At 41.5% G+C, this 25,450-nt stretch overlaps 1 protein-coding gene across 6 annotated transcripts in view; it reads left to right on the top strand.

The window, feature by feature from the left end:
* diaph2 (diaphanous-related formin 2) overlaps nt 1-25,450 on the top strand; it is a 391,770-nt gene that overhangs the window by 117,754 nt on the left and 248,566 nt on the right. For 5 of the 6 annotated variants that reach the window (XM_037076294.1, XM_037076293.1, XM_037076295.1 and 2 more), the window contains 10 exons: nt 98-167; nt 1,093-1,229; nt 5,155-5,263; nt 8,164-8,274; nt 10,129-10,241; nt 13,698-13,814; nt 18,412-18,530; nt 20,608-20,672; nt 21,474-21,578; nt 25,159-25,221. In XM_037076294.1, coding sequence (XP_036932189.1) covers nt 98-167; nt 1,093-1,229; nt 5,155-5,263; nt 8,164-8,274; nt 10,129-10,241; nt 13,698-13,814; nt 18,412-18,530; nt 20,608-20,672; nt 21,474-21,578; nt 25,159-25,221 — 1,009 coding nt within the window. The remainder of the gene's footprint in view (nt 1-97; nt 168-1,092; nt 1,230-5,154; nt 5,264-8,163; nt 8,275-10,128; nt 10,242-13,697; nt 13,815-18,411; nt 18,531-20,607; nt 20,673-21,473; nt 21,579-25,158; nt 25,222-25,450) is intronic. The other variant, XM_037076296.1, reaches the window with a different exon arrangement.

Genomic DNA, 25,450 nt, shown 5'->3' with positions numbered 1-25,450 from the left:
TTCTGTGACATCCAGCCATTGTGCATTTTTTAATTTATTTTTTCAGGTTCTGTTCATGTGATCACGATGTCTTTCTGCTATGTTTTTTGTTTTTCAGGCAGGAGAATATTGACAAACGGAACCAGCATAAACTCATCCAGTGCTTGAAAGCTTTCATGAACAACAAGGTGTGTATGAGTGAACGATGACACACAACTTATTGATTACATAATATTGAACTCCACGTTAATGGAAGGCTGGAACGGCCGTGCTTGCAGTTATTTTGCTTTAATGCTTTGTTTCAGATCACAGGTTAACAATTCATCGAGAAAACCAGACAATTGACTTGAAAAGGCTGTTTCCTTTTATTAGTTATGATATCATATCTAGGTTCTGTTAAAAATCTATGAAATGTACATAAAGATTTCTTAGTAATGAATGACCTTACGTGATTCAAAGAAAGCTGCCGCCCTGAAGATGTTATTATGTTAAAATTCACTAAAGTTAATGTCTGGTATTCTGTATCACTCACTAAGGAGTACAAATAAGGAAAGAGGTCTCTCTTTGTACACTTAAATGTATCTAATAATAGCTCAGGTGGCCAGAATACCAAACCTGATTTGAATGTGGACGCTTGACAAGCGCAGGATAATGAGACAGTAAAGTGAGGCTAATTTTACCATCTCGAGCCCATAGTCTCGGATCTTTTAATTATCCTTTTTGGGATGGTCTGGCTCATTTCTCAAAAGTGGCACACATTTCAAGGATAGATGGACTATTGATATTCCTTCTCTTAGACTTATTCCCCACACGTGGTCATCTCTGCCCATTCCTTCAGATGTGGGAGACTAAAAGATACAGGAGACTATAAGTATTTGTCCCTGTAGTCCTGTCCTGAATTGAATTAATTCATCATCCTCTCCATTCTTTTTTTTTTTTTCCCATGGCCTCGTTGTCCCTCCTTAAAGGAAAATTAGGGCTAACTAGAATTTACGTACATTAGCACTTCTTTGTGTAATTCATTTTTTACCTGAAGTGAATGCAAATGCTCTCATTATTTATACCCAATCGCCCTTTTTCTCCTCCTCACCTCCTCCCTGTCATTGCTCACAGTATGGACTGCAAAGGATCCTGGGAGATGAGCGGAGCCTGTTGCTGTTGGCACGAGCCATCGACCCCAAACAGACCAACATGATGACAGAGATCGTCAAGATTCTCTCTGCCTTCTGTATTATCGGAGAAGAAAACATGTAAGTTGTCTAATTGTCTGATCACATTTGTCAACACACCTTCTCCTGTTATCCAAAACGTTACAGGGACGTCAAGAGTTTCAGTACGTATGTAGGCATACTGTCAGTAAGATAAAGATTTTGTCACAGATGAAGGAACAGTTCAACCTAAAATCAGAAGCACACATTTTTCCTCTATCCACTTTGATTGTTTTGGTGGAAGTTCAAACATAAAACCGCTCACGACAAGGTCTGTGGATTATATTCCTAACAGTGTCATGATATCAGGAAAGAGACATTGTTGTTGAGATTTGAGCACCACAAGCCGGGTGCGAGAATGCTGACATATCTGCAGCCGATACCTCTGAATAGTCAGTAGCTCTCACAAAAAAACACACAGATAAATAGCACTACAGCTGAAAGGAAAAATTTCATTTCCTATGAGGCGAATATTTCATATTTAAGTGATGGATATTTAAAAACCTTTGCATATTAAACTAAAACTACATGCAGTCTTCTTCTCCGTCTTACCTAAGTGCAGAGAGCACGCTTCCCTAACCTCCGTTCAAGGTAATAACTGAGTTTCCTGCATTCAGAGTTGTGCGAGGGACATATTTCCCCATCTTCCTCAGTAAATCACAGCTGATATGGAAACAGCACAACACCATTTCAAAATCCTGAGTGACGGAAAAAAATAAATAAAAATAACGATGAGAGAGATACGGTCCATCTCCGGTGTGTTTACATGCTCTGTAATGTTTCTGAAACAAGGAGAGGGAAGGAGACAGCTGCTTCTTGTAAACACCGGGATATCACCACTTTTTTTTTTTTTTAGAAATCATCTCCCATGGCATGTCCTCTGATGGAGATTTGACTGCGAGCATGCATGTTTACCCCCCTTGTGAAACACACACGGCATTTACAGATGACCTCAGAAGGTATATAGAAACCTTTTGGGGTCACGTGGTCAGATGATGCAGTTCAGTCTCTTTAATGTGTTGAGCTACTCAGTGTAGTTTGCCATGGACACACAACCTAGCTGACAGCTTATAAATTGGATTTAGGGGAGCGTTTTTTATTGTTTCCCACAGGGCCAGACTAGAATAACAATGGCACTTCAAAGTCAGTCTGTATGCAGTGGTGGAAACAAACAAACCCACAAATTCTGGTGGAGAAGCTGAGTTCAGCAGTGTGTCTCATATCTCTGACCATCCGAATGGGCCTTTATGCCAGTAGTTCTCTGACTCTGCACAGTGTGTCTGGTGGCAAGTGTTATGATAGATGTTAATTAGCAAAATGTGTGTGTATCCTATAATTACCGTTGATTTCATCCGTTTTTTAAAAAAAATGTTTTACTTCTATTCATTAAAAAGAAAGAAAAAAAAATCACAATTGTGTTCAGTCACAACCTAAAACATAAATAACCATTAAACAGACTTTTACTATGCAAGCATACAGCAAACCTACATATTAAGTATGCTTTCTATAGGGCTGTAATTGATTAGTCTATCAATAATCAGTTAATCGTCTCACTCGTTTTTTCAAGCTTATTATCCAAAATGTCTTCAAAGGTGCAGTATGTAAGAATTGGTATCCTCTCATATTCATACACACAGGGGGGCAACATTCCAGCTGAGTCACCGCTAACTGCTGCTAACTATAGATGCTGTTGGCTAGTTAGCTTTGTGAGCTGTGCAGCTAGTTAGCGATCTGGACTGGGAGCTCGCAGTGGTATAATGAATCAGGAGACGCCGGGGCTCACTGGTTAACTTGTTAACTGCAGTAGATATCGCATGATATGATGTCATGAATCTTCATTTCTTCACATTCTGTTGATAACTTGAGTTACTTACGTTCGAGCTCAGGACAGTTGTAATTTTAAATTGAAATGTGCGAACGATTAATCTTGAAACTAATCGGAATATAACTCAGTAATAAAAACAGTCGTTAGTTGCAGCTCTTTATTTCTATTACAAAACTAACCATGTCAATTATTGTAGCAAATATTGCAATGTGATCTGCAATACCTAGAGCACTGTAGGGCCTGTTAGCAGTTTTAATTAAGAGCATAAATCACTGCTAATTCATGTTGTGATGCTTTGCATAATTGCATGAGGTGTTTTCCCCCTTAATTTGGGTCAAACACGTTAACAATGCCAACAGTACAACTGGTGGCAGGACCTGCAGCAGCCTCCAACGTTGGCACAGATGGAAATGAATAACTTAATGTGCTAAATTACAGTTTTACAAGGTTAAAGTCTGGGCAAGATTTAACGAACTTTAAGTACTTTTTGGGGAATTCAAAACAGACAACCAATCACAATCATTTTGATTTAAAGTTTTTTCTTGAATCTATTATTGCTCAGTCAGCTCAGCTCAATTTCATCATGACTTTTGCTAAATAGATGCAGTTGAATCAGTGCCTAATCAATGTGGCGCTTCATGTGAATGTTGTCTATTACAGTCACCGCTTGAACACTCAGACAGACTTCTGCTGCTCGCACCCAAACACACACAGCTATATTTAACTACATACACCGAGTATAGATAATAAAAAATCGTGTTGCCTCTCTCTCAGTCTATGTCTGTCTCTCCATCCTCAAAGTCTTCCAGAGTAGGTTGAAGTAAACACGGAAATCTCTGCCATGATCACAGGCCTGCATTAAAATGTACGTATCCTGTAGAAATGACAGCCAAAGGAGCTGAGGCGTCACTTTCTCTCGCTCAGAAAAAACTTCTCTGCCAACCAATGTTGTGACGCTGGCTCATGTTCAACACCCACTTCAGCTGACAGCGTCAAAAGGCAACACGACAAGTTAAGCAGATCTATCTCGCCTGTTTCGAAGCGCCGTCTGAACTGGCTTTAAAGCTGCTCAGTATGCAGCTCCCCATGCCTGTCTGCGACTCTGTAACCCCTATCACAGAGCACGGCCGTTTCATTTATCTCTGTTTCAGGCTTACTCGACACATACAGTCCTGATGGTCAGACACATGATCTCCTTGCTTACAAATCAAATATGCATACATGTTGCCACCCTGGGAGGGTTTTTGGTTTGATCCAAGGTAATAAAAATGGCAAATGGAAGCCCATGTGGCGGGTGCACATACCCGCTCGCATGTGCATAAATTGACCGATTTCTACAGCTGACATTACGTGTGACTATTTATTTCTTAATTGAATCATTTGAACAGCAGGAGGGACTTGTGTGACAGGCTGAGAGCTCTTTTGTATCCACCAGGTTGAGGACAGGGGAGTTAATCTGTTCAATTTTTCAACTGATGAAGGCACAAAAGAAAATGTGGCCTTGCAGTGACAGTGAGACCAACTGTTAGCGATTATTATGTTCTCACCGAGTAAATAACTAACAGAAAGAATTTACATAAGTGCTTACAAGACATGCATTTACTTTTATTGCAGTCCTGTGTGTGTTTGTGAGTTCAGCAACACAGAATTTCTGTTTCATTCACGATTTAAAGGCTGGAATTGTGCTATTTAGCTGAGCAGCCTTGAGCCCTTATAAGTACTCTAATTTTCTTACCTTCTCAATAAGTGTATTTGCACATTAGTCTGGCAGTCCCTGTAATAATTTGCACCCTTTCTCACCCAGCCAAATACACTCTGCCTCAATTGCTTTGACTACAGAACACATTTGCAGTAAAAACCCTGTTTTTTGTCTCCCATCACCTTAGTAACAAGCACAATCAAGTCAAAATTGGATACTACTGCAATAATAGGCCAGATTGCATACAAAGAGATGGAAAGCGGTAGCATTTGTCAGGGTCGCCAAAGACTGGCCGAGCAAATGTCCACACCGGCACACACGGGAAGATAAGATACATGGTGTTTGAGCTGAAAATTGTGAGTAAATGTCCTGTCAGTGAGGTGATAAAAGTGTTTGTTGACTTTTGTGTTGTGCCCTGCTCCCTGTCGTCTGTTTTCTTCCAGCCTGGATAAGATTCTGGCTGCCATGACAATTGCTGCAGAGAGGAACAATAAAGAGAGATTTGCTTCAATTGTTGAAGGGCTGGAGAACCACGAGGCCCAGCAGCTCCAGGTTTGGAATCATACACCTAAAAACCTCTTTTTTGACATCACTGGTTAATATTCTTCCTGTATTCATCACTATCTTTTTTATTAGATTATTTCTGTTGAAGTACAAAAGTGACTTTTAATGGTTCAGAGCCAAAACAGTAACCTCTGTATCACTGCTCTGAATGCTCTATTATTCCATGATACAATTCATTTTCAGGATGGCTTTATTAGTCATACACAAAATGACTCTCACTACCCAAACTTAAAAAAAGAAGCTTGTGAACAAAAGCAGGAATTCTGCCATGTACAGTGGACAGAAAAGCTGACGAGGCCACACGAATTCTGTTTCGTCCTGAAGACCACGTGCGGTGCCAGATGTGACTGAAATTGGCAGTTGTGTCACTCTGAGGCCTTTTCTTCCTCAGCCTGAGCTGTCTTCATACATGTATTCTTCTCTGCTTCTCTTCCCTGTCTTTGGTTCACTTGTCAACCCCACTGCACCACTTGCACATGATGGGATGTGATCGCCAGTCCATTGAAATGCACCCAGAGCTCCGTCGCCACTGCTTTAATCAAAAACACCTGCCTCTGCTGAGCTACCCAAGTTCTTTTTTTTATTTATTTTTTTTTTATTTGTGAACTCCAGGAAAATGATAATAACATAGCAGAGAGGTTAACTTCCTGCGAGCTTTTTAGTCTTCTTTCACTCTTTCTCACATTTTCGGCTCCTATCACTACCTGGCTCGTTTTTCTCACATTTTAAAAATACCTCCGCCCGTTTTTTTTTTTCCCCGGCTGCTGTCAAGTCGCGTCTCAGAGGACTCGTGAAAGGGCGACTAAAGCGTCATACCTCTCTTAATTGTCACCGCTATTCTTCAGCAGCAGGGAAAACTATATAACAGCCATAAACACACAGCTTAAGACATGTTTTTGTGAAACCAAAAGCAGGGAATTAGTTTAGGAATTACCCGTTTTAACTGCAGGGATTGTGAAGTCATGAAGGAAAAGTCATGAAGGAAACTGATGAGGCGGGTGCTGGAAGCGAAAGTAGATATTCTTTTATTAGGAGGCTGTTGTTTTTTCCTTTAAATTTTGCCATTAATGAAATGAAGCTCTGCTAATTGTGAAGTAAATTAAAATGCTCTGCTGATGCAGGGGGTTCGAGGAAATTAATAGACTTTTATCCAAAACTGGTGATGGGCTCTAGAAGTAGACTTTGCTAATGTGATTAAAATGTGTTTTGCTGTAGTCGAGGCCACACTTGTCTGTTGTGCACGAGAGAAACTCTGCATTTCAACTTTAAAACCACCCCAGCAGTGCCGCTTTTAATTACGATGTTTGGTAGCAACCCTATGGTGCCACTGCAGCTCTCTTAACCTAAAACACTGATAACGCCGCCAACGCGGGCGCTTCCCACTCCACAAAACATGACCGAGGTATGTTTGAGGTGCTTGATGTAAGTATCAATTTATATGCCGGAGAAGAGAGAGAATTTTTCATGAGCTCTGTGGCTTTCTTCACTCACATAAATTCTGTGAAGATTTGGTGGAGGTTCTTTTATGTGTCTGGCCTCTGGTGGCTACAGTAAAATGTCATGTTTCAATGCACAGATCTTTCTTCGAGGCCCGCAAGCTTTTTTTTTTTTTTTTTTGACACAGGAAAGTCTGCGGTGTTTCTGGTGCCTTGCACCAGCGTCTCAGACTCGATGGTGGTGCATCCTTTACTGCAACAAGCCCGTGTTTTTCCCATGAGAGTTCACAGCACGGCATCTTATTTCTGTATTGCGTACAAACATGCATCTTCCCCATCAACTTGCTAACAAAAAGTGTTTGTTGTGCTGCTGCAACAACTTTAAAGGTGCACTGTGTTGTTTTGGGGGAGGAATTTTAATCAGAAGAGAAAAATCTTCATTGAATATGTTATGCCTAAACAAAGAAAATGGACAAACTCTCCCTTTTCATGACTGAGTAAACAAACTGACCTTAAACATTATTCAGTGAGACTCATGCATACAATTGGCTTGAATCCCATCGAAGAAGGATCACTTACAACAATGAAAAAACGTCTTTTATTATTAGTTTGTCTGTTGTTGTAAAGACCATTTTCAACAAATAGATGTTTCAGCCAGTAAATCAAGGTCAGTGCGTGGAAGCTCTATGCGCGTGTCAACAAAAGACACCTCATCTGATCACTTTATGTAGCATCTGTGCCAATAGTCAGGTTGGAATCTTGTATCTGAATGGTTTCAATGATACTTTTATACTGTCCTTTCACATCCATATCTGTATGTTCTTGTGTTAAAATAAAACAAATAAAGACGGTAAAGAACAGAATAATAAAACTTAAGCTGGAAACTGCAAAGAATCAACATGGGTGGCTTTTATTAACAAGACATACGCACCAACAGACCAGGGTCAAGGTTTCAGAAGACAATGTTTCACGCCGTCCATGGGAATCCTTCAGCCTGCTATCGATCGTCTGTCCAAGGAAAACCGTCTTATCCATTGCTTGCTCCCCTGAAACACCTTACTCCTCATTATAATTCATCAGTGATTTCCTCTTAACCCCCTCCTCCAGCCAACACTCGCTCAGGAACACAGGCACACACTCCTGGAGGCTTTTTCTTTACCAATAAATCCATTAATAATGCACATCTGGTCAATAGACACACCGGACCTGCACTTTCTACCGTCTCTCTGCTGGGCATCTCACTCTCTGTACCTTTTCTCCCCTCTTCCTTGCAGTCTTCTTTTCTGTAGTTTTGGTGTGGTTGAAATCTTAGGAGCAAAAAAGCACTCCTCAACATGTATTTAGACAAAACTTAAAACCATCATCAAGAAAAACATCCTATGTTTTGAGAGAGATATGTTTGTCTTATTTCTCGTTTGTTCTTCTCCCTTTCTTTGTCTGTCTACTCCACAGGTCGCTTGCATGCAGCTGATCAACGCCCTGGTCACCTCCCCCGACGACCTGGACTTCCGGATACATCTACGCAACGAGTTCTTAAGATGTGGCCTCAAGAAGATCCTACCTGTGAGTTATCAAGCCTTCAGACAGAACATGATACTGACGCTGATAGACAGTTCTTCCTGTGTCAACCAATACATTACATACAAGTCAGTTAATTCAAACCTCTGGAATGAATTCCAGCTCCACCTAGCAGATTGGTAGCATTGCAGCACAATAAACATCAGGGACTGAAGTTTTACTGGTTAAATGTTCAATGTTTACATTGAATAAAGTCAAAATAATTGCTACAACTTCAAATTGTATGCAGTTCACATGCTCCACCAATTTTAGGATTTTGTGGCTCTAGAGGAAGCTGCATGTTGTTTGATAAACTGCCTTCAGCTATTGTGGTTAATGTAGGCGCCAGATTTTCAATATGAAGAATGTTGCATAGAATAAAAAAGCCGACATCTCCGTTTCTGCTGTGTCAATTTGGATCATCAGTTTATAAACTGTCCATAATGAGTCCAACAGTGTAACAGGAGTGCAATGCTAGATCAGTGGGCTGCTTTCTCAAAACCTGGCACCCCCCCCCCCCCCCCCCCCCCCCCATTACCCATGATGCAACTGAGCCACTGAGTGACATGATTGGAGGCAATTTATCAGATGACATGCAGCTTTATCTGGAGTCACAGAAGTGTTATGCTGTTTGCACATAAGAAGCAGTGCTCTCCACGACCTGTTAACACACTTTCATGTGTATAATTGGTGGAGTCACCCTTTAAGTTTCATCCCCTGCAGAGGAGTTGATGCAGTTAATGACTTCGCATCACAGTGGCTGGACTGGTTCACACATGGCACAAATGACATGCGCTACGATAGGTTTCATTATAATTAGCTTAAGTTTTAGAGGTCTGACTAGCAATAGTAGTCGTAGTCACACGTGTCAAGTGTGATGCAGTGCTAGCCCCTCATCACGCAGGTCGTCCTGGCATCATTATCAGCAGGCCTACACATCTTCACATGAGGCGAAGCCAAATGAGCTCCAACTCATCACTCAAGCTCTCATTTGTAGCGAGAGGGGTGAACGTGTCACAGAGCCAGTTGTTAATAAGTCATCCCAGCTGCTCCTGTTGATTATTACTGTCATTACTTTAATTATCTTCAATTCTGCCCCCCGATATGAAAGAGTCTCTGTGTACAGTCATTTATGAATGCCACGTTCACCGCTTTTTAATGCCGACATTCAAACTGACACTCTTTCATCTAATTATGAGTTATGCTCAGGAGCCAGGGAGGCTGCTGGCAAAGAAAAAGTGAACTCCACTGAAAAAGAAAGCCCGATTTGTTTTGTTCTCATAGTCCTTGACACATGTATTTGGCCCTCCTCTTCGTCCCTCCCCCTCTTCTCCCCAACTTTCTTTTCCTTTTTTTTTTTTGGCGGTGGCTTTGTGCACCTCCCTCCGAACCAGTGTTCCTTAAGACAGATGGTGCACCCAAAAAACAGTGCAGGGTGATTGATACCTGCAGAAATTGGGTTACATTTGGCCCTGTCTCAGTCTGTAAACTCCGCTGCCGGTGATTCATAGAGAAGTGGTAAAGAGCACTGCCGTAGCCCCTCGTGGCTGGAACAGGTGTGCAGGAATAGGAACTGTCTGGAATACCTATTGAGAGAGTTCACGGTGTCTCAGTTCCCAGTTCTCTGTACATCTGGAACACGGAAACTAATATTCTAGTATTACAGGTTTTCTTTTTTCTTTTTTTCTTTTTTTACAAAGGCCTGATTAATAGTGATATATAAAATGTTTGATGAGATTCTCAGTCACAAATACCTGCGCAATAAATTGTAACAAAAAGTAGTTCTTGTCAGTGCTACCGCTGCTGAAACTAATGATCACCACCGCAAGATGACCTTTTGTGTAACTTCATATTTTCTAGGAGCTAAAAGAGACGGAGGAGCTCGACATCCAGCTGAAGGTGTTCAACGAGAACAAGGAGGAGGACTCCATCGAGCTCTCCCATCGCCTGGATGACATCCGCGCCGAGATGGAATATCCTTTTGTCATCCCTCTGTGTGAATAAACAGATGAATAGGCCCTGCGGAGCTAGCTGTGGGGAGATGAGGGTATATTGTGGGTTTGGTCAAGCTTTACAGGGTAAAGCCCCTCATGGCTTGATTCATTAGAGAAGGCTTTGAGGAGCCAGAGCACAATATCCAGCTCCATCTCTGACCAGGTATACTAGGTAAATAAGCCTTTCATCTTAACCCACCACCTCTCTCACTCCTCTTTTTATTTACTCTTCTCCTCCTCTCAGCTGCTCTTCACTTTCTGTCCTTTGTCTGTGAGCACTGGGTTAAGTAGGACTGTTGTACGACTGAAGAGGAGGATATCAAACAGACATATGCTCGCCTCTTCTCAGCACTTACAATGCACAGTAGACAATTAAACATTTTATGTAGAGTCATATTACATTGTGTAGTCCAGGTTTCTTCTGTTAAAGCATCACCGCTTCTTGTCTCAGAAATGTGAGTTCCCTCCTCCAACTCTCTGCCACTGTCCATTTAACTCCAAACGTGCAGAGTACAAGTTAATAAAGGTGAGCTGTAATTTAGTCCAGAGTTGGAAACTTCTTCAAGAATCCCAGAAGAGATCCTTTTAATAATTCACAAATCTTCTCTCAGGCTATGTATGAATGGCTGACATTGCGAGGCAGGCAAACCAGACGCTGACATTGTTATGCAGATGTTCGTTCCCACAACCTTTTTCTTCCTCCAAATCCCACAGTTCTAGTGCTGGCACAAAGTGCGCCTGTGAGTGACAGTTTCTGTTGACACATGTAGGTGAGTGGAGGAGGTTGTGTGTGTGTGTGTGTGTGTGTGTGGTGTGTGTGTGTGTCTGTGTGTGAGGGAATGTGTGTGTGTGTGTGTGTGTGGAGAGAAGATAGAGGGGGAAAAAAAGAAAAAGTGCACCTGGATTAATGATGTGCTTGAGCAGGTTCACAAATGAGAAGGCCCAATGTTTGTTTCCAAGGACAATGTGCTATTGATCCACGAGCTCTGAGCATGATCCGAATGCCTGGGCTACCCTCTGTCCCTTCAGCTGCATATAGCACACAGACACACACACATGCACACACACGCAGCCGCGCTCAGGTAGTACTACCTACTACTACCAGAGCATTGCGTATGTGTCTTGTTTCTCCCAGCAGTTTCATGAATATTAACCTGAAGAGGCTCGTCTCCTCTGTGTCCGGCCCAGGTCCAGGTGCCGAGGAGGTGACTCCAGGCCACTAATACATATTAATGAGCTGTGGAATGGTGATTGATTGACCCCACCACCGACTGGGCTACGTCACACTTGACTGCCACTCATGTTTATTCATTATTTGGAGAGGGAGTGTAAAGAGAGGGAGAGACGGAGAGCGAGAACGAGGGCGTTAGAGGGGAGGGGGGGGTGTCATCCAATGGATTGGCATTCTACATTAGGTTTATGTCTGCAGCTTAGTGATAGATGGAGCTAGTTGGATACTTTCCCAGTCTGAGCTCCTTCTCATGTCCTCTCAAATGCTGCTGTGGTGAGGCTATAATTGAATCTCTCAGGATTGGTAATTCTCCCAGGCTTCATACTCAGTTAATACAAGGGAGGGAAATGATACTGTAGAGAAGCCTGTATTCCCATCCCTCCCTCCCTCCCTCTCTCTCTCTCTGTCTGTCTCTCTCTCTCTCTCAAAATTTGATACGGGATAGGAGTTTAATTACAGACATTGTTGAAATTAATAGGAAAAGTGTCAAACAGTATTTAAAAGAATTGATCTCCTCCAAGTGCAGCGGCTGCAGATTGTTTTGTGTGGATGATAGTATGGGAAATGGAGAATGCAGTCAAGTGCTGTTTTCTTTCTTTTTTTTTTTCTTTAACGGAGGGAATAAATGATCTGAATTATTGATAGTCTCTTACAGAGTCATCCTTCATTAGCTGTTGATGAAACCTGACAGATTATATTAGGAAACAAATAAAGCATTGACAGAATCTCCAGATTAACCTCTGGAAACGTGTCAATTGGACCCCTTCTAATCTCCCACGAGTTTTCAGACGCATAACATTAGTAAATCCGTCAAATTAGCCATTATGACGTGTTAGTTTGTCAGTAATGTCACTGTTGCACTGTTTATTTGTAATTTGTCTTACATTCTAGCTGAATCCTTGAGCTCAGTCACCCAAAAAAACTCAAGGGATCTGTGTTTGCATGTGCATTTAACTGAGATTTTCTGTTCTGAAAGCAGAAGGGGTGGGGAATCACAACATATGCTGCCACACTGCTGAAAATGTCACTTCACGGTTTTGCAGTCAGTATGTTGCGCTAAGTAAATATTTTAGCACACGTCAAGATCCACACTTCATCTCATGATGACAATCAGGTTTTTCAGCTCCGGGAGTTTAACGGGGGCACTGTCTCCTTAGTCGTCCTGTTTTTTTTTCCTTTTCTGCACGTGTGCACATATCTGAGAGGCTTATTTCACTTTTTCAAACGGGATGAGTCTCCGTGGGGAAATCCTCCTTTTCTCAACCAAACAAATTAAATAGGCTCCAAATCATTCATTTTCCTGGCTTCTGTGCTTCTTTGAGCTACACTTTTAGGAAGCTATTAGAAGTTTGAGAGAATACAAATTTAATTATTTCTACATTAACCCTTTACTTCACATCTCCTCTCCGCCCTGCTCTGCTTCACTTTTTGTCCATTCTCTGTGAGTACTGGGCGGAGTCGGACCCTGTGGCTAACATTTGTGCTTGTTTGAAAGATATTAATCACCAGCAATATTCTTTTAATCAAATACCGATCAATACATTTATGAGGTATATGGTATTTCAGCTTAGAAGAATTCAGAGGGAGACAGTCTGATTTAACATCTGTTTTAGATGTCAAAGCCATCACGACTTCCTCCTGAGGAAAGCAAACATAAGACACTTAATCAATACCCTTTGCAAATTTAATAACATGAATTTTCACTCCTGAGTGCACGTCAGTTTCAATCTGAGTGCTGGATTTCAGCCATATTTCTGCACTGAGAATGATCGGCTCCCCCGTCGTTCTTTTCCTCGAACATTCAAACCAGCGAGTTTTTTCATGTAATTAATTTCCACTATTCTGAACGGTTCGGAGTGACAGGTAAACCAGAGGGAGCATTCTTTTAATGCCAATCCCCCTCCTCAAGTTAGCTGTTTACACTGTCTTGGCTCCCCCGAGAGAAAATGGATAAGAGGAATCACATCTCCGTTTGCTTTTGCACAATGATGCCTGTCTGAAAATGTGAAGTGAGAGAGAATAAGATGTAAGATTTATAAAGAAAAAACAAGGACTAATGGGATTTTAAATGTTTACAGGAAGCTGAATACTCTTTGTTAATGAACACAATTGTAACCTTCACTGTTAATTTTAGGCCAAATAACAGGGAAACCAAAAAAACTAACGCCATTGTGACATTGTTTTCCTTAATGTTGCTCCTGCACTGATATGAATGAGGTGTACCATCTCTTGTCCAATATGGTGAAAGACACCGGCTCAGAGACGTACTTCCTGTCGATTCTTCAGCACCTGCTGCTCATCAGGAACGATTATTACATCAGGTGAGTTCTGTCTGATTTTCACACACAATTGATTTATAATGCTAATCTCTTAAATCACTCAGAACTTGTTTTGTTCATTACTTACTGGAAGTAGCCATCACCTCTGTGGGTCTGTTTGTTTGGCTTGAACAAACACATCTTCCAAACTAAAAAACAGGTGGAGATGTTACCTTTCCAAAAACTGTGAAACCTATTGATTTTTGAAAGTCAAACTTCAACTACCGTCATGTTGCTGTAACTTTAGTGTCTGTGAAAGCCAATGTCTTAGCTTGCCCCTCTCTCTCTACCTGAACTCAACTTCATCATCCACACTCTAAACTGAACATTAAATACATATATGATAAAATAACAACATACAAAAGAGAATGCAAGCCCAGAAGGGCGTGGCCGGCTTGTGACTGACGAGTTGTGATGAAGCTCTCAGAACATCTTCCCCGGCTCCACCATCTCGTCCCAAATACGTCCCATCTGGCTCCAAATAACGAAGATGGCGGTGGCCGTAACTCCAAACACTTAAGCTATAGTTCAAGAAAAGTAGAAAGCGTTAAAGGCTATCACTGCACTGCATCTTGTCTCAAAAGCTTGTTGCACTTTTGACCACGCCCATGTTAGCATTGTGCAGTAGTACAGTTTGAGGTGCTGCAGTGCAACGGCTGTGAAAAGAGCAGGAGTCTAAGTGCAATCAATCTTTTCTTGTAACACCCCCCCCTTTTGTCTCCAAACAGTGGGAGTGACAACACAAAAATGATTAGAGTCAGGATAATATCCTGTATTTTGGATTTATTAAGTCATTTTAAACTGTTAGCTCTCTACTTTGCCTTTGCAGAGCAAATATGTCAGTCAGTGGGCAGGAAGGCCGCCAATCCTCTGAATGGAGTGACACTGATGAATTCACTGCTGTGTCAGACCTTTTTTGCAGAAATAAGACTTAAAAAAAGAAAAAAAGAAAAAAGAAAGTTGGAAGACGAAGGGAGGATGAGAGGAGGAAGATGAATTTACCATAGACAAGTTGCTGTTCCCTTGGAGTTATGAATAATGCATTCCTCATCTATTCGTAGGAAGTGAGAAATAGAATTCACATTAACAGGCTAGTGCAGCCGCGTCCACCTCGGCCCCAGTGTCCATGTTCCTTTCTGTAAGCCAGCAATAAGAAGGGATCAGTACCAGTGCTCTATGAAAAAACTGATGGACTTTTTAAAGATATGTTTTTGAGATATATTTTTCCCCCTCCAACCTCCATCAGAAATGCAAGGACAAACCCACACACGTGCTAACACAAACATTAACGGGAGAAATTCATTCTGACTGAGGCTTTTTTCTCCATACATCACGGCTGTGTGACATAGGATGTTGGAAGGTGCAGTGTTAATGTACATGCAGCTATTTCCAATAAAGACCATCCATCTTTTTTTCAGCCTTTGCCCTTAAAGTTACAGCCTTTTCATGTAGTGGTCCAAATTGGTTGTAAAAGTCAAGTGTATATTTGATATTTCTTTTAACCAAACAAATAGAGAAGTCAGAGAGGGAGTTTTAGCGATGCATGGCTCGAGTTAACAAGTCGTCATACCTAAATAACAGAACAGTTTGCCAATTATCATCCTCCACACAAACAAACAAACGTATATTACCGTTGGAGAGTTCCCAGCTTCAGTCATCTGGACAAACCAGACCATCCTCCCTCAAAAGGCAACTGCCTTGGTCTGTGAGTTGGTCTGTAATTCTCTGTGTCTGTTGCAATAGAAATGCTCCGTCAGAATGTAAACATTCTATACAGTTTATGATGTATAGGCGTGGGTCCAGTTAGAACGACATCTGGGTCTGGACACAAACAGCAGTCTGCCAATTAGTGATCCAGGGGGGATGGAGAAGGATGGCAGGTTAAGAACGGTGACGCTAACGGTAATGTTGTCGCTCTGTCCCCCCTCAAATCGCCCTAATGGTGGCCTGACTTCCTGCTTTGCTCCTGTCATAACTACCATCAGTGCTAATTAGAGGTTGCAGCCTAACAGTGAACGTAGAAATGAGTCTTAATAAGCTGCCTGCACAGGCGACCTGTACAGCGGCCTTTTTGGGTGAGGACAGGCTGCTTGAGTTAAAATCATGAAACACTGGCAGTCGTAGGCATGTTGTATAAATGAGGGACAGACATTGGCTCTATGATCAAAGGATTACATGTGTGCTCATAATACTCTATCTCAAGTAAAGGATTAAGTTATTTTAGCACCCTTGGTACCTTGATGTGTGTGTGTCAAATGATAATCTACATTAAATGATAATTAAGTAAATAATATAATTAGTATTCTAATAACTCTAAGAGGGTCTGCAGTGGGCAAACTGTTGAAGCGTTCTGTCTACTGTCATTCCTCCTAACACAACATTAGTTGTTGCTCTCCCCTCCGGGGCTTGGTTTATTTTTGATAATTAATCTCTCACTGCAAGCCTAATGAATGGGAGCACATCAAACCCACCCAGTAAATATAGAGCAGATCTGCTCATTTGGAGCCTGGTGATATGGGGATTACACTGGTTATGTGGAGCAGAGCTGGATCAAGTGGCTGGGGCTGTGCAGAACTGCAAGCTATCATTGGAAGAAATGAAGGTGCCAAAGTAAAAGAAGAGGTGGGGAATGATGCAGGGGACATATGCTAGCTTCTGGAGCCCAGCCCTGCCCACTGTGGAGGGGCCTGACAGTTCTGGGTCACTCTCTCCGTCTCTAGTTATCTCCACCCAGCCCCTATCTGCTCGGTGGTGGCGGAGGATGGAGGACGAAGGGAAAATAGGGCGGCTTATTGAGATAATAATGTGGTGTACATTGGTGACAGTTGTAAGCCGAGTGCCACAGTGCTTAAGCCATGCAGGGCGATGTGTGAGCTTTCACTAGCTCGTTCCAATCATGAGTGGGCGAATCCGCCAGCTCGAGCTTAATGTATGGCATTTCATGCTTTCAAAAACAGTGCACCTAAATGCTGATTTATTCTTATTTGCTTTGGCTCAGAATTTTGTGTTCTTTCATATTTCTGTTCATAACGTGATATGGCCTGTCCACCCACAAGGTACCGGCAGAACACAGCCACATCCAAGAGTTAAAGCCTTGGAAATAAACTTCACTATGTTTTTAAATAATGATATCTTTAAATGGCGAGTTTTCCCTTCTCATTTCGACATGTTCTTGGAATAGGCTTTTTTTAAAAAAAAAATGTTTTCAGTATTACACAAAAATTAACCCACCTGACCGCGGACACTTTGTTCCCAGCTCTGCTTGCTCACATCAGTTACTACATCTTAGATACATTAGTGCTCCCTCTCCTCCAGGCTTTCATGCGGAGCCGTCTGACGGGCAGGCTTTGATCAGACTTTGAGGTCCTTATCTGCATCAAAGTTGTCATTAAATCTCCTCTGAATCTCTGAATTTCAATTACGATGATATAAATCTATTGGACGAGTTCAAGAAGCTAAAAGGGCGTTTAACTACAGCATTTTTGCTGTAAAGGAATTTGTGGGACCACCGGATGTTGTGTCATCCTCTTGATCCAAAGTTATATTCCAGTAAAATTATTTTACTATTATACAGTGTTGTCTGAAATCAGAACACACAACATTTCTGTAATTTAAAGGAAGCATATTTTAACAGTTGTACTGTTTATATGCAGCATATTTACTCTGTTTCCAGTAGAAGACTGTTGAGGAAAGAGGAAAAGATGAGAGGAGTTGATGTGATTATTGAATCAGACGTCTGTCCCCGTCTCAGCTGCTGATACTGTGTTCCTTCTCTTAATAATGTATTATTCTACTCCACCTCTACTCCAGATTTTACAGCGCTCTACCTGAATCGTCCAGATGTTCATTTAAACTGCAACAGTTAATTGGTCACACGTGCACTTTTGCCTGGAGTCGCACTTCTGATCTTTCTTTTTATTTGTGAGCATCATTAAGGAAGGTCGTTTTTTTTTGTTTTTTTTTCCAGTTGCAAATTTCAACATCAACTTCTGCTTTTGTCAAGCTTAGAAAATAATCATTTCTCAGTTTGGGGGCTCAGCTTCAGCTGGCATTGTATTTGCTAAATGTCACTTGCAATTAAAGTTGATAATGTTACTGAGAAAAGGTCACACACCAACCTGTGTGGCGGAATGCGAGTCTCAGGCTGATTCAGACACCGTGCTCGACAACACCGAGGACTCAGTCACACTCCTAACTGGCTGACATGTTTTTTCTCGGTCATTGTGCTTTCAATTACACACATTACAGTGATTAGATTTACATTTCAGTTTTTATGGTTGCTCTAATTGGCAAAGATGATTGCAAATTAGGCAAGAGGGCAAGCACAGGCTCGGTTATCGTCTGTCACCTTGAAATGGACGGACCGACTTGGGTTCTGTGTGCCCGTTAATCTGTTAATTTCATGATCGGGGTGAAGCAAGTGATCAAATTTAATAGGGTGCCCATTTTCTCCAGCAGCAGCCTTTTTGACATGGCATTTTGTGACCTCCAGCTTGGATAAGGGAATCATTTGTGCTTAATTAGCCTTGTAGAGTTTGTGTCACTCATATCTTGCTGTGGCTTGTCTAATTGTTCTGTTTTATGTTTTCTGACCCCTCAGGCCTCAGTATTACAAGGTGATAGAAGAATGCGTGTCTCAGGTGGTCCTGCATCGCAGTGGGATGGACCCCGACTTCGGCTACAGCAAACGCTTGGACGTGGACTTCACTCATCTGATTGGTACTTCTTATTTACTCACTCATTAATTTAACCAAGGTGTTGGCTAAACTTTAAAATGTAATACCAGTTTTTAAGACCCGTATACGATGAAATCATCCTAAAACTCAGTTCCCCTTTCTCTTTAAATCATGTGCTGCAGGAGGTATCGCACTGTTGCTAAAAGTGCTTTGATACCTCGCAGTCATTCTCATTATCCTTCCAGATTCTTTCTGACAAACAACTGCAGATGCTTGACATATAAGATGCAGGTCATCTAATTATTGACGAATAATGCATATATGTGGCAAAATGAATCCAGCTAATACATCATTTTTAAACGTCTCTTTCTGCAGTTTGAGTATTTCTTTCAGCTGGGTTCCTGGAATCATCGGAAAAAAAAACAACATCCATTTGCGCTGCATTACTAATGGCGAATCTTTCTTCAAACCGCGAAAATAAAAAAATAAAACTACTTTTACTCTCTCTGTTGTGTCAGTAACAGTTCTGTGACTTGCCAACAAAGGGTCATTAAAAGTTTTTTAAACCTATCCCCACAGGACTGCTGTAGTATAAAATAAGTTTTCTCACTTACTTTACTGAGACTTAATCAAATACAAACAAACCAAAAAAAAATTCCGAAGATGTGTTTTGTTAAATTCACATAAAAGACATGTGAAAATGAGATGGCACAACCACATGTGGTTTTGAAAGGTGCCTTTGCAACATTTTTTTTTTTTGTTTTTTGTTGTTTTTTTTCTTCTTTCTCTTTTTTTCACGTTCACATTAGGGTGTTGTTTCCAAATAACAAATGTAATTTCTCAGAGGAAACAAATGTGTTGCGTTATGTGCGATCTAACAGTAATTTACACTGAAAACTTGCTCATACATTCACCCTCAAATAATCTAGTGCAATTATAAAACATGAGGTTTTTTAATTACTCTTGAATAAGCCTGAGCTGAAACACACAAACATTTTGGAAGCTTTAATTGAAAGAAAAACAAGTAGAATTGGTATAAAAACAGATTTTGTCCTGTACTTGAAGCTTTGACTGACGTGTCTCTTTTCAGTTCAGATACCTTTATCAACAGATAACAGTTTTAAGTTTTTAGGTGATGAAACAAAGATGATGAGCACATCTGCATGAGCCACGAGTTGCACAGTACGACTGACTTCACTGTGTGTCTGGCAGTATTTCAGCATATCATGAAAAACTCTTCTTTGTCCCTTCTCTTCTTTATTCCCCTCATCCCCGAGGTCAACACAGCAGTTGCATCATTCACCAGAGCTGCCCGTTTTAAGATTGTCTTCTCATTTTTTATCCTGAAGCATTTTCCCCAATAAATGTTTTCCGTTATTTGTATTATTTATATAGTTTTTTATTTATTTATTTTTTTTCAAACATCTTTTCCTTTCAAAGTGCGTACTATGCAGTTTTGGAAAAGAAATTCAGAAACTCAGAAAGGTAATACTGACTATTAATAAGGAAGTAATGCAAACTCAGAAATATTTATTTTTCCCATAACTGAATAAACGAGCTGTTCTCTGTGGATAAGAAGGTCCACAGAATGTTGTTTAAAGCAAGAAAGGTGGCAGGGTCCGCCAAACATAAAGTAAAACAGTATGAAAGTGTGTCGTCCTTTAAGGTCAGTGGGAACATTCAGTCCCTTGTTTGTTAAGGCATAAAAATCAAAATGTCTTCCCAAAAAACTTCATATTCCACACTTCAATGGAAAGAACATACATGTAGTTCACAAAATAAATTAAGTAACACATTGAATACAACATAGAATGATTCTTTAAATCAGTCGTGCCCCAAACTATTTCCTCTTGTAGGGCCAAAACTGTCCTTCATGAAGACATTCAGGCTCAGAAGCATCAAACAACACAAACAAATCTTCTGTGGGTGTGTGCAGCAAGTGTCACGCATGTAAATTGTGACAAATTGTTAACATAGATCCCTGAGCCTAAACAGATTGTTAAAGAAATGTTTCCAATCACATTCTCTCTAATGTGCTTTGATAAACTCAGCTCTGATAATAAAACAGCCGGACTTGCTTTTGTGAACTATCTCATGACCGTGACTGTCCTGTCTTGCAGATCAGTGTGTGGATAAAGCCAAAGTTGAAGAGATGGAGCAGAAGGCTGCGGAGTACTCCAAAAAGGTGAGGCATTAATCACTCCGGCAGGCCACGTCGGTTGGCCGGCTCCCATCAGGAAAGTTTTTTCTTCCCCCTACGAGCTCCCAGGCAAGCAATTGATTTTCCATGCCCTGATCAATACCTGGCTGTGACGCTACATGATCCGTATCAGCATTACAAGAATCAATGCCGATGTTCTGATGTATACTTATTTGTGCACAGTGCCGGGACGGACTTAACTTATGTGAAGGATATTTTAACACAGTTCTGCATTTTAAGCCGTCCCTTTAATTGACTCTCTTTATCTTACACGTCATTTGAATTAAATTGATTAGGTATTTGCTTAATTTCCCAGTTTTTATTTGAGATATCTAAATGTGCTGCCAATTTAAAACCTCACTTTCAGCGTATTAAGAATGATATTTACATGCACCTCGAGGAGCCTGACTATCACAGTCTGAGGACACCAAGGGGGTCCTGGGTGTGTTTTCTCCTTAAGAATCTTGTCCCACCAGCCCGCCATGCACCCTGCTGGGCCAGTGATATCATCGTAGCGACATGGCTTGGTTTCTGGAAAGGTTAGATCCATCAGCATACATGAAAGCCAGGCCTGAAACGAAGACAAAGGACATCGGGGCTCTAGGGCCACCGGAGCTATGAATAGAAATCGGCCAGAGAGTGTAAGACAGCGTGTTTTGGTGTCTGTTGATGTGCCCTGTGGCCACTCTCTGGAGACGCCGTGCCGCTCACCAACCTGCGCGTGTGTTTGTTTGCACAAGTGTTTGTTAGGTGCACGCCGACATACTCCTGTCTCTTCTCTTGCAGTTTGATGAGGAGTTCAGCGCGCGGCAGGAGGCCCAGGCCGAGTCTCAAAAGAAGGAAGAGAGAATCAAAGAGCTGGAGGGGAAGATCCAGACCCTGGAGTCCCAGGTAAATCCATAAAGACAAATCCCGCTACTCTGCAAAATAGTGTTACATTCCCCCAGAGAACTTTTATATTGTGTGTTTTCCAAAAACGTATGAAGAAAAAGGTATTGAAAAACAAACAAAAAAAATGTCCAGAAGTCCTTTAATCAGTGAAAAACATTTCATACAGAGTAAGAAAAGTATTTGCCCTAAGATCATAGCATCAAGAAGTAATGGCACCCACTAGAAAAAAAAAGGGGGCTGATTTGGTCAGATGGATACATTTCCACCCCACTTACAGATGTGCTGCTGCTGAAAGTGGGAGTTCTCATCGATGCAAGAACGTTTGATTTAATAAAGGGTCAATCTCCTTCTTAAGTTGTAGCTCTTTTTATGGGGGAATTGCTCTATTGAAGCTTTCCCAATGTAATTCTATCATCGCGGAGATGGATTGCATTTCTTTTCCTGGCCTGCACATCATTTCTTTCCAGGCAAAACCGTCCATTTTGAGCAGAGAAAATGACTGCTATTTCCCCCTTAACCCAATTTCAAACACTTTAGTACTGTCTTGGGACTAAAGGGCAGTTTGCCTTCCTGCTTAGGGAATTTAATAGAGGCCTGGATTGAAAGATGGTAAAGCTGCATTTACATCAAAGATTGCTTTTTCTTTCAAACATTCATCTCTGGTTGCTCGGAGCATGTTGGCACTCCCAGTCTGTCAGACTGCACCTGCATTTGTGGTCCAAGCATCGCCGGGCGTTCTCTCAGCTGCCTCAGTCCTCCAGCTATCATTCTTAAGTCCAGAACAAATGCTGCGATTTAGCGCAAGCTTTGGCTGTTGTCCTGGACAAAGTCACACAGAGTTTTTCATCCTTAAAAACTTTATTTGTGTGTAGGTCTCACTCCTGCACTTCATTGTTCTGTGTCGCCACACATTACCCGCTTTTCTTCCCAAACTGTTTACTGTCCGCCTAGTTTAATGACGCCATCAGAAGCTGAAGCTCATCTCGGCCCGTTTGCACTTTTCCTCCCTTGCAGTCTCCTTCCAGCTCCTGTCACGCATCAGGCTGCATTACCTCAGCTTGCCCTCCTTCCCCTTGTCTTTAGTTTTTTATGTTGTATATCCGACTGTTTTCCTCCCTATAACACACGTCCCTCCCACCCTCCCCTGGCAGGTCTCTGTCTTTTGAAGAATGACTGGCTGTGTGCATTAACAGGTAGTGTAGAGCGGAGGCGCCCCTGAGAGTCAAGCTCTCTCTTCCTCTGTTTGTCTGAATGCTCCTTCAGAGTGCAGTTACTGCTGGAGAGCAGCACATCAATAGGCATTAACATCAGCAGGGAAACGTGTAATTTGTTTGGGGCATAGTTGCCTGAATGTGGCCGTCAGGACTTCAGCATATCCCCTATGCATCCTGACAGGACATACAGTAAATACAGTACATTAAATACATACACTATAGGGCTACACTTACTCTTGAGCATGAATAAACTTAAGTAGGAATGTGACTCCTGTTTAAGCTTTTCACTGGCCTTGACTATTAATTGTAATTTTAATTAGAGATGATTTTTGCGACTCCCAGGGCTCACGTTTTTTTTTTTTAAAGAAATCTCGAAGTATGCAAAAAGCAATTCGGAGTTATCTCATTTTTTTTTTTTTTTCTTCTTTTACGCAGGTATTCACATTGACCATTCAATTGGTACCTCAAGCAAATGAACAAAACAACAGAGTCATCCTCTCAGTCGATTGTAATTCTGCTACTTGAGGGCGACTCGGCTGAAAGAGTATGTTTTGCAACCTAATCCGCATTTGACACGGCGCCGTAGAAAGCCATTAACTGTGAGAGTGCAGAACCTTTAAATCATTGTGAGGACACGCATTCAGTTTGTCCATCAAAGATGCTGCGCGCTGTCGCTGCCGTTTTGCTGAATATGAATGGAGTGGGAGCTAACCCTAGACCTTTCTACTGCGAGACAGAATATCCTGTCAGATATCAAAACACGTGCACGCCCGAGTCACCTCTCTTCACCTTGTTTGCGAACCGACGCATCTAATGAGAGTCTTTCGCCGGGGGAACTTTGGCGTTGTAACAAGCAGCCTGTTTGATGTGTCTGGTTGATTATCCCCCAATTGAGTTTGAGTGGAGGTTCTGCCTGTAAACATCGACAAAAGAACAGAGAAATCACAACAAGTGGAGATCATCCACACTTCCCCAAACCTTTCCTTGCACACATTCATGGTTAAAAAAAAAACAAAACAAAAACGGAATCTTTTCATTGAATTGGCTCTGTATGTGATGAATAATGTAGCAGTGGAGCGGTGGTACATTGGAGCACTCTGCGCCATCCCATTAATAGGTTTTAACAACCTAGCGGTCTTGTAGCTGACCCAGCTTGTCCCCAGGAGGAGCTGGAGGTGTAGTGGACCACTTTCTCTCCCTTTTACTGACAGGCTGCCTTCCGCCCCGGCTGATTACAGAATTTGACACGACTGATAATGACTGCGAAACTTACAGTTTTCGTCATTCTTATAATGTGTTCTTGCTGTTGTGAGATAGAGCCGATTTCAGTTGTCAAGCCTAAGAAAATGCACTGATGCATTCACTGTCATCCTCTACATGTATCCGTACATTAACAGCTCCACAGGAAATGGTGGTCAGAAGAGCTGTAAGCAAAAGCATTCTGTCCTACACCTGCTAAAATTCTCTTTGGCTTGTTGTCAAAACTCAGAATCTTCAAAGAATCAAACTTTTTTATCCCTAAGGATGAGAGATCGAATATAACTTCTCTCTGCTTTAAATATTGCTCTTTACTACCATTTTCTAAAAAAGATTCCCGCAAAATGAAAGTTCTTTTTCAAGTCACCCCATTAAAAAGTTTCCATCTTCCTTTCCATTATCCACATTAAATATTTAGTTCTCTAAAGTCCATAGTAAGATGTGTTCTGTAGGAATGACTCCGGAAAAAGAAATATTACGTTTCAGTCGCTGTGGAATATGTTACCATCCTCCCTCTTTCAGTAAGGTCGCACAGAGTGAATATCAAAGCAAAATGGGTACATTTTTTAAAAAAAAAACAAAGACTGCAGAGTGAAATCAATGCCCATCACACATCTAAGAGTGTTAAGTTGAAATGTATTTTGCAACAAAGGATAAAAAAAAAGAAAAATGGAAATGGAAGAAGGGTTTTGAAGGTGTACCAACTGTCAGAGATGCTGCGCCTTGTTCCTTTCATGCTGCAGTCAGTGCCTTGCTCTGATGTTCTTTTGAAGATAGATTACATCTTGTTTTAGGTGTAGAAGTACAGTACACTCTGCCTTTTGCACATCAAATAGCTCATTCAGACAAAATGGGGATATAACACTGTACTACCAATGCCATTAACTGTGTACGGGACATCCTCTCTCCCTCCGCTCGCCTCTTTTTTCCAGCTCTTTTGTGTTTTGGTGGTGTGTATTGTAACTGTTCTTGTGCACTAGTGTTCTTCTTCTTCTCTGTCTATCTAACCCACCCCCATTTGTGCCTCTCTATTGCCCTTTGTGTCTGTTGTGTATTCCTGTGGTGTGTGCGCGCGTGTGTGTGTGTGTGTGTGTGTTGTACCTGCACAGTTAACTATTGAAAAAGACAAGCTCAAAGAGGCTCAGAGACTCATCAGGGAATCTGAAGCCAAGGTGGGTGTCCTCTCTGCATGCCTGGCCCTTGACATAATCTCACATTTAATAACCTGAGAATCTGATTTATGCGTTAATGGAACTGGATCACGGTTTCTTCAAATCAGTGGTTGGAGTAAATTATGAAACTGATCATGGACTGATCCTTTGTCCTCTCTGCATGTGTTCCCCCCCACTTTATATTGTGCAATTGTAAAGCTGTGTTTTAAATTACCTCTAAATTCAAGTT

This window comes from Acanthopagrus latus, chromosome 18 (genome assembly GCF_904848185.1).
Source record: "Acanthopagrus latus isolate v.2019 chromosome 18, fAcaLat1.1, whole genome shotgun sequence".
NCBI lineage: Eukaryota > Metazoa > Chordata > Actinopteri > Spariformes > Sparidae > Acanthopagrus > Acanthopagrus latus.
This window is presented reverse-complemented; position numbering and strand designations above follow the sequence as displayed.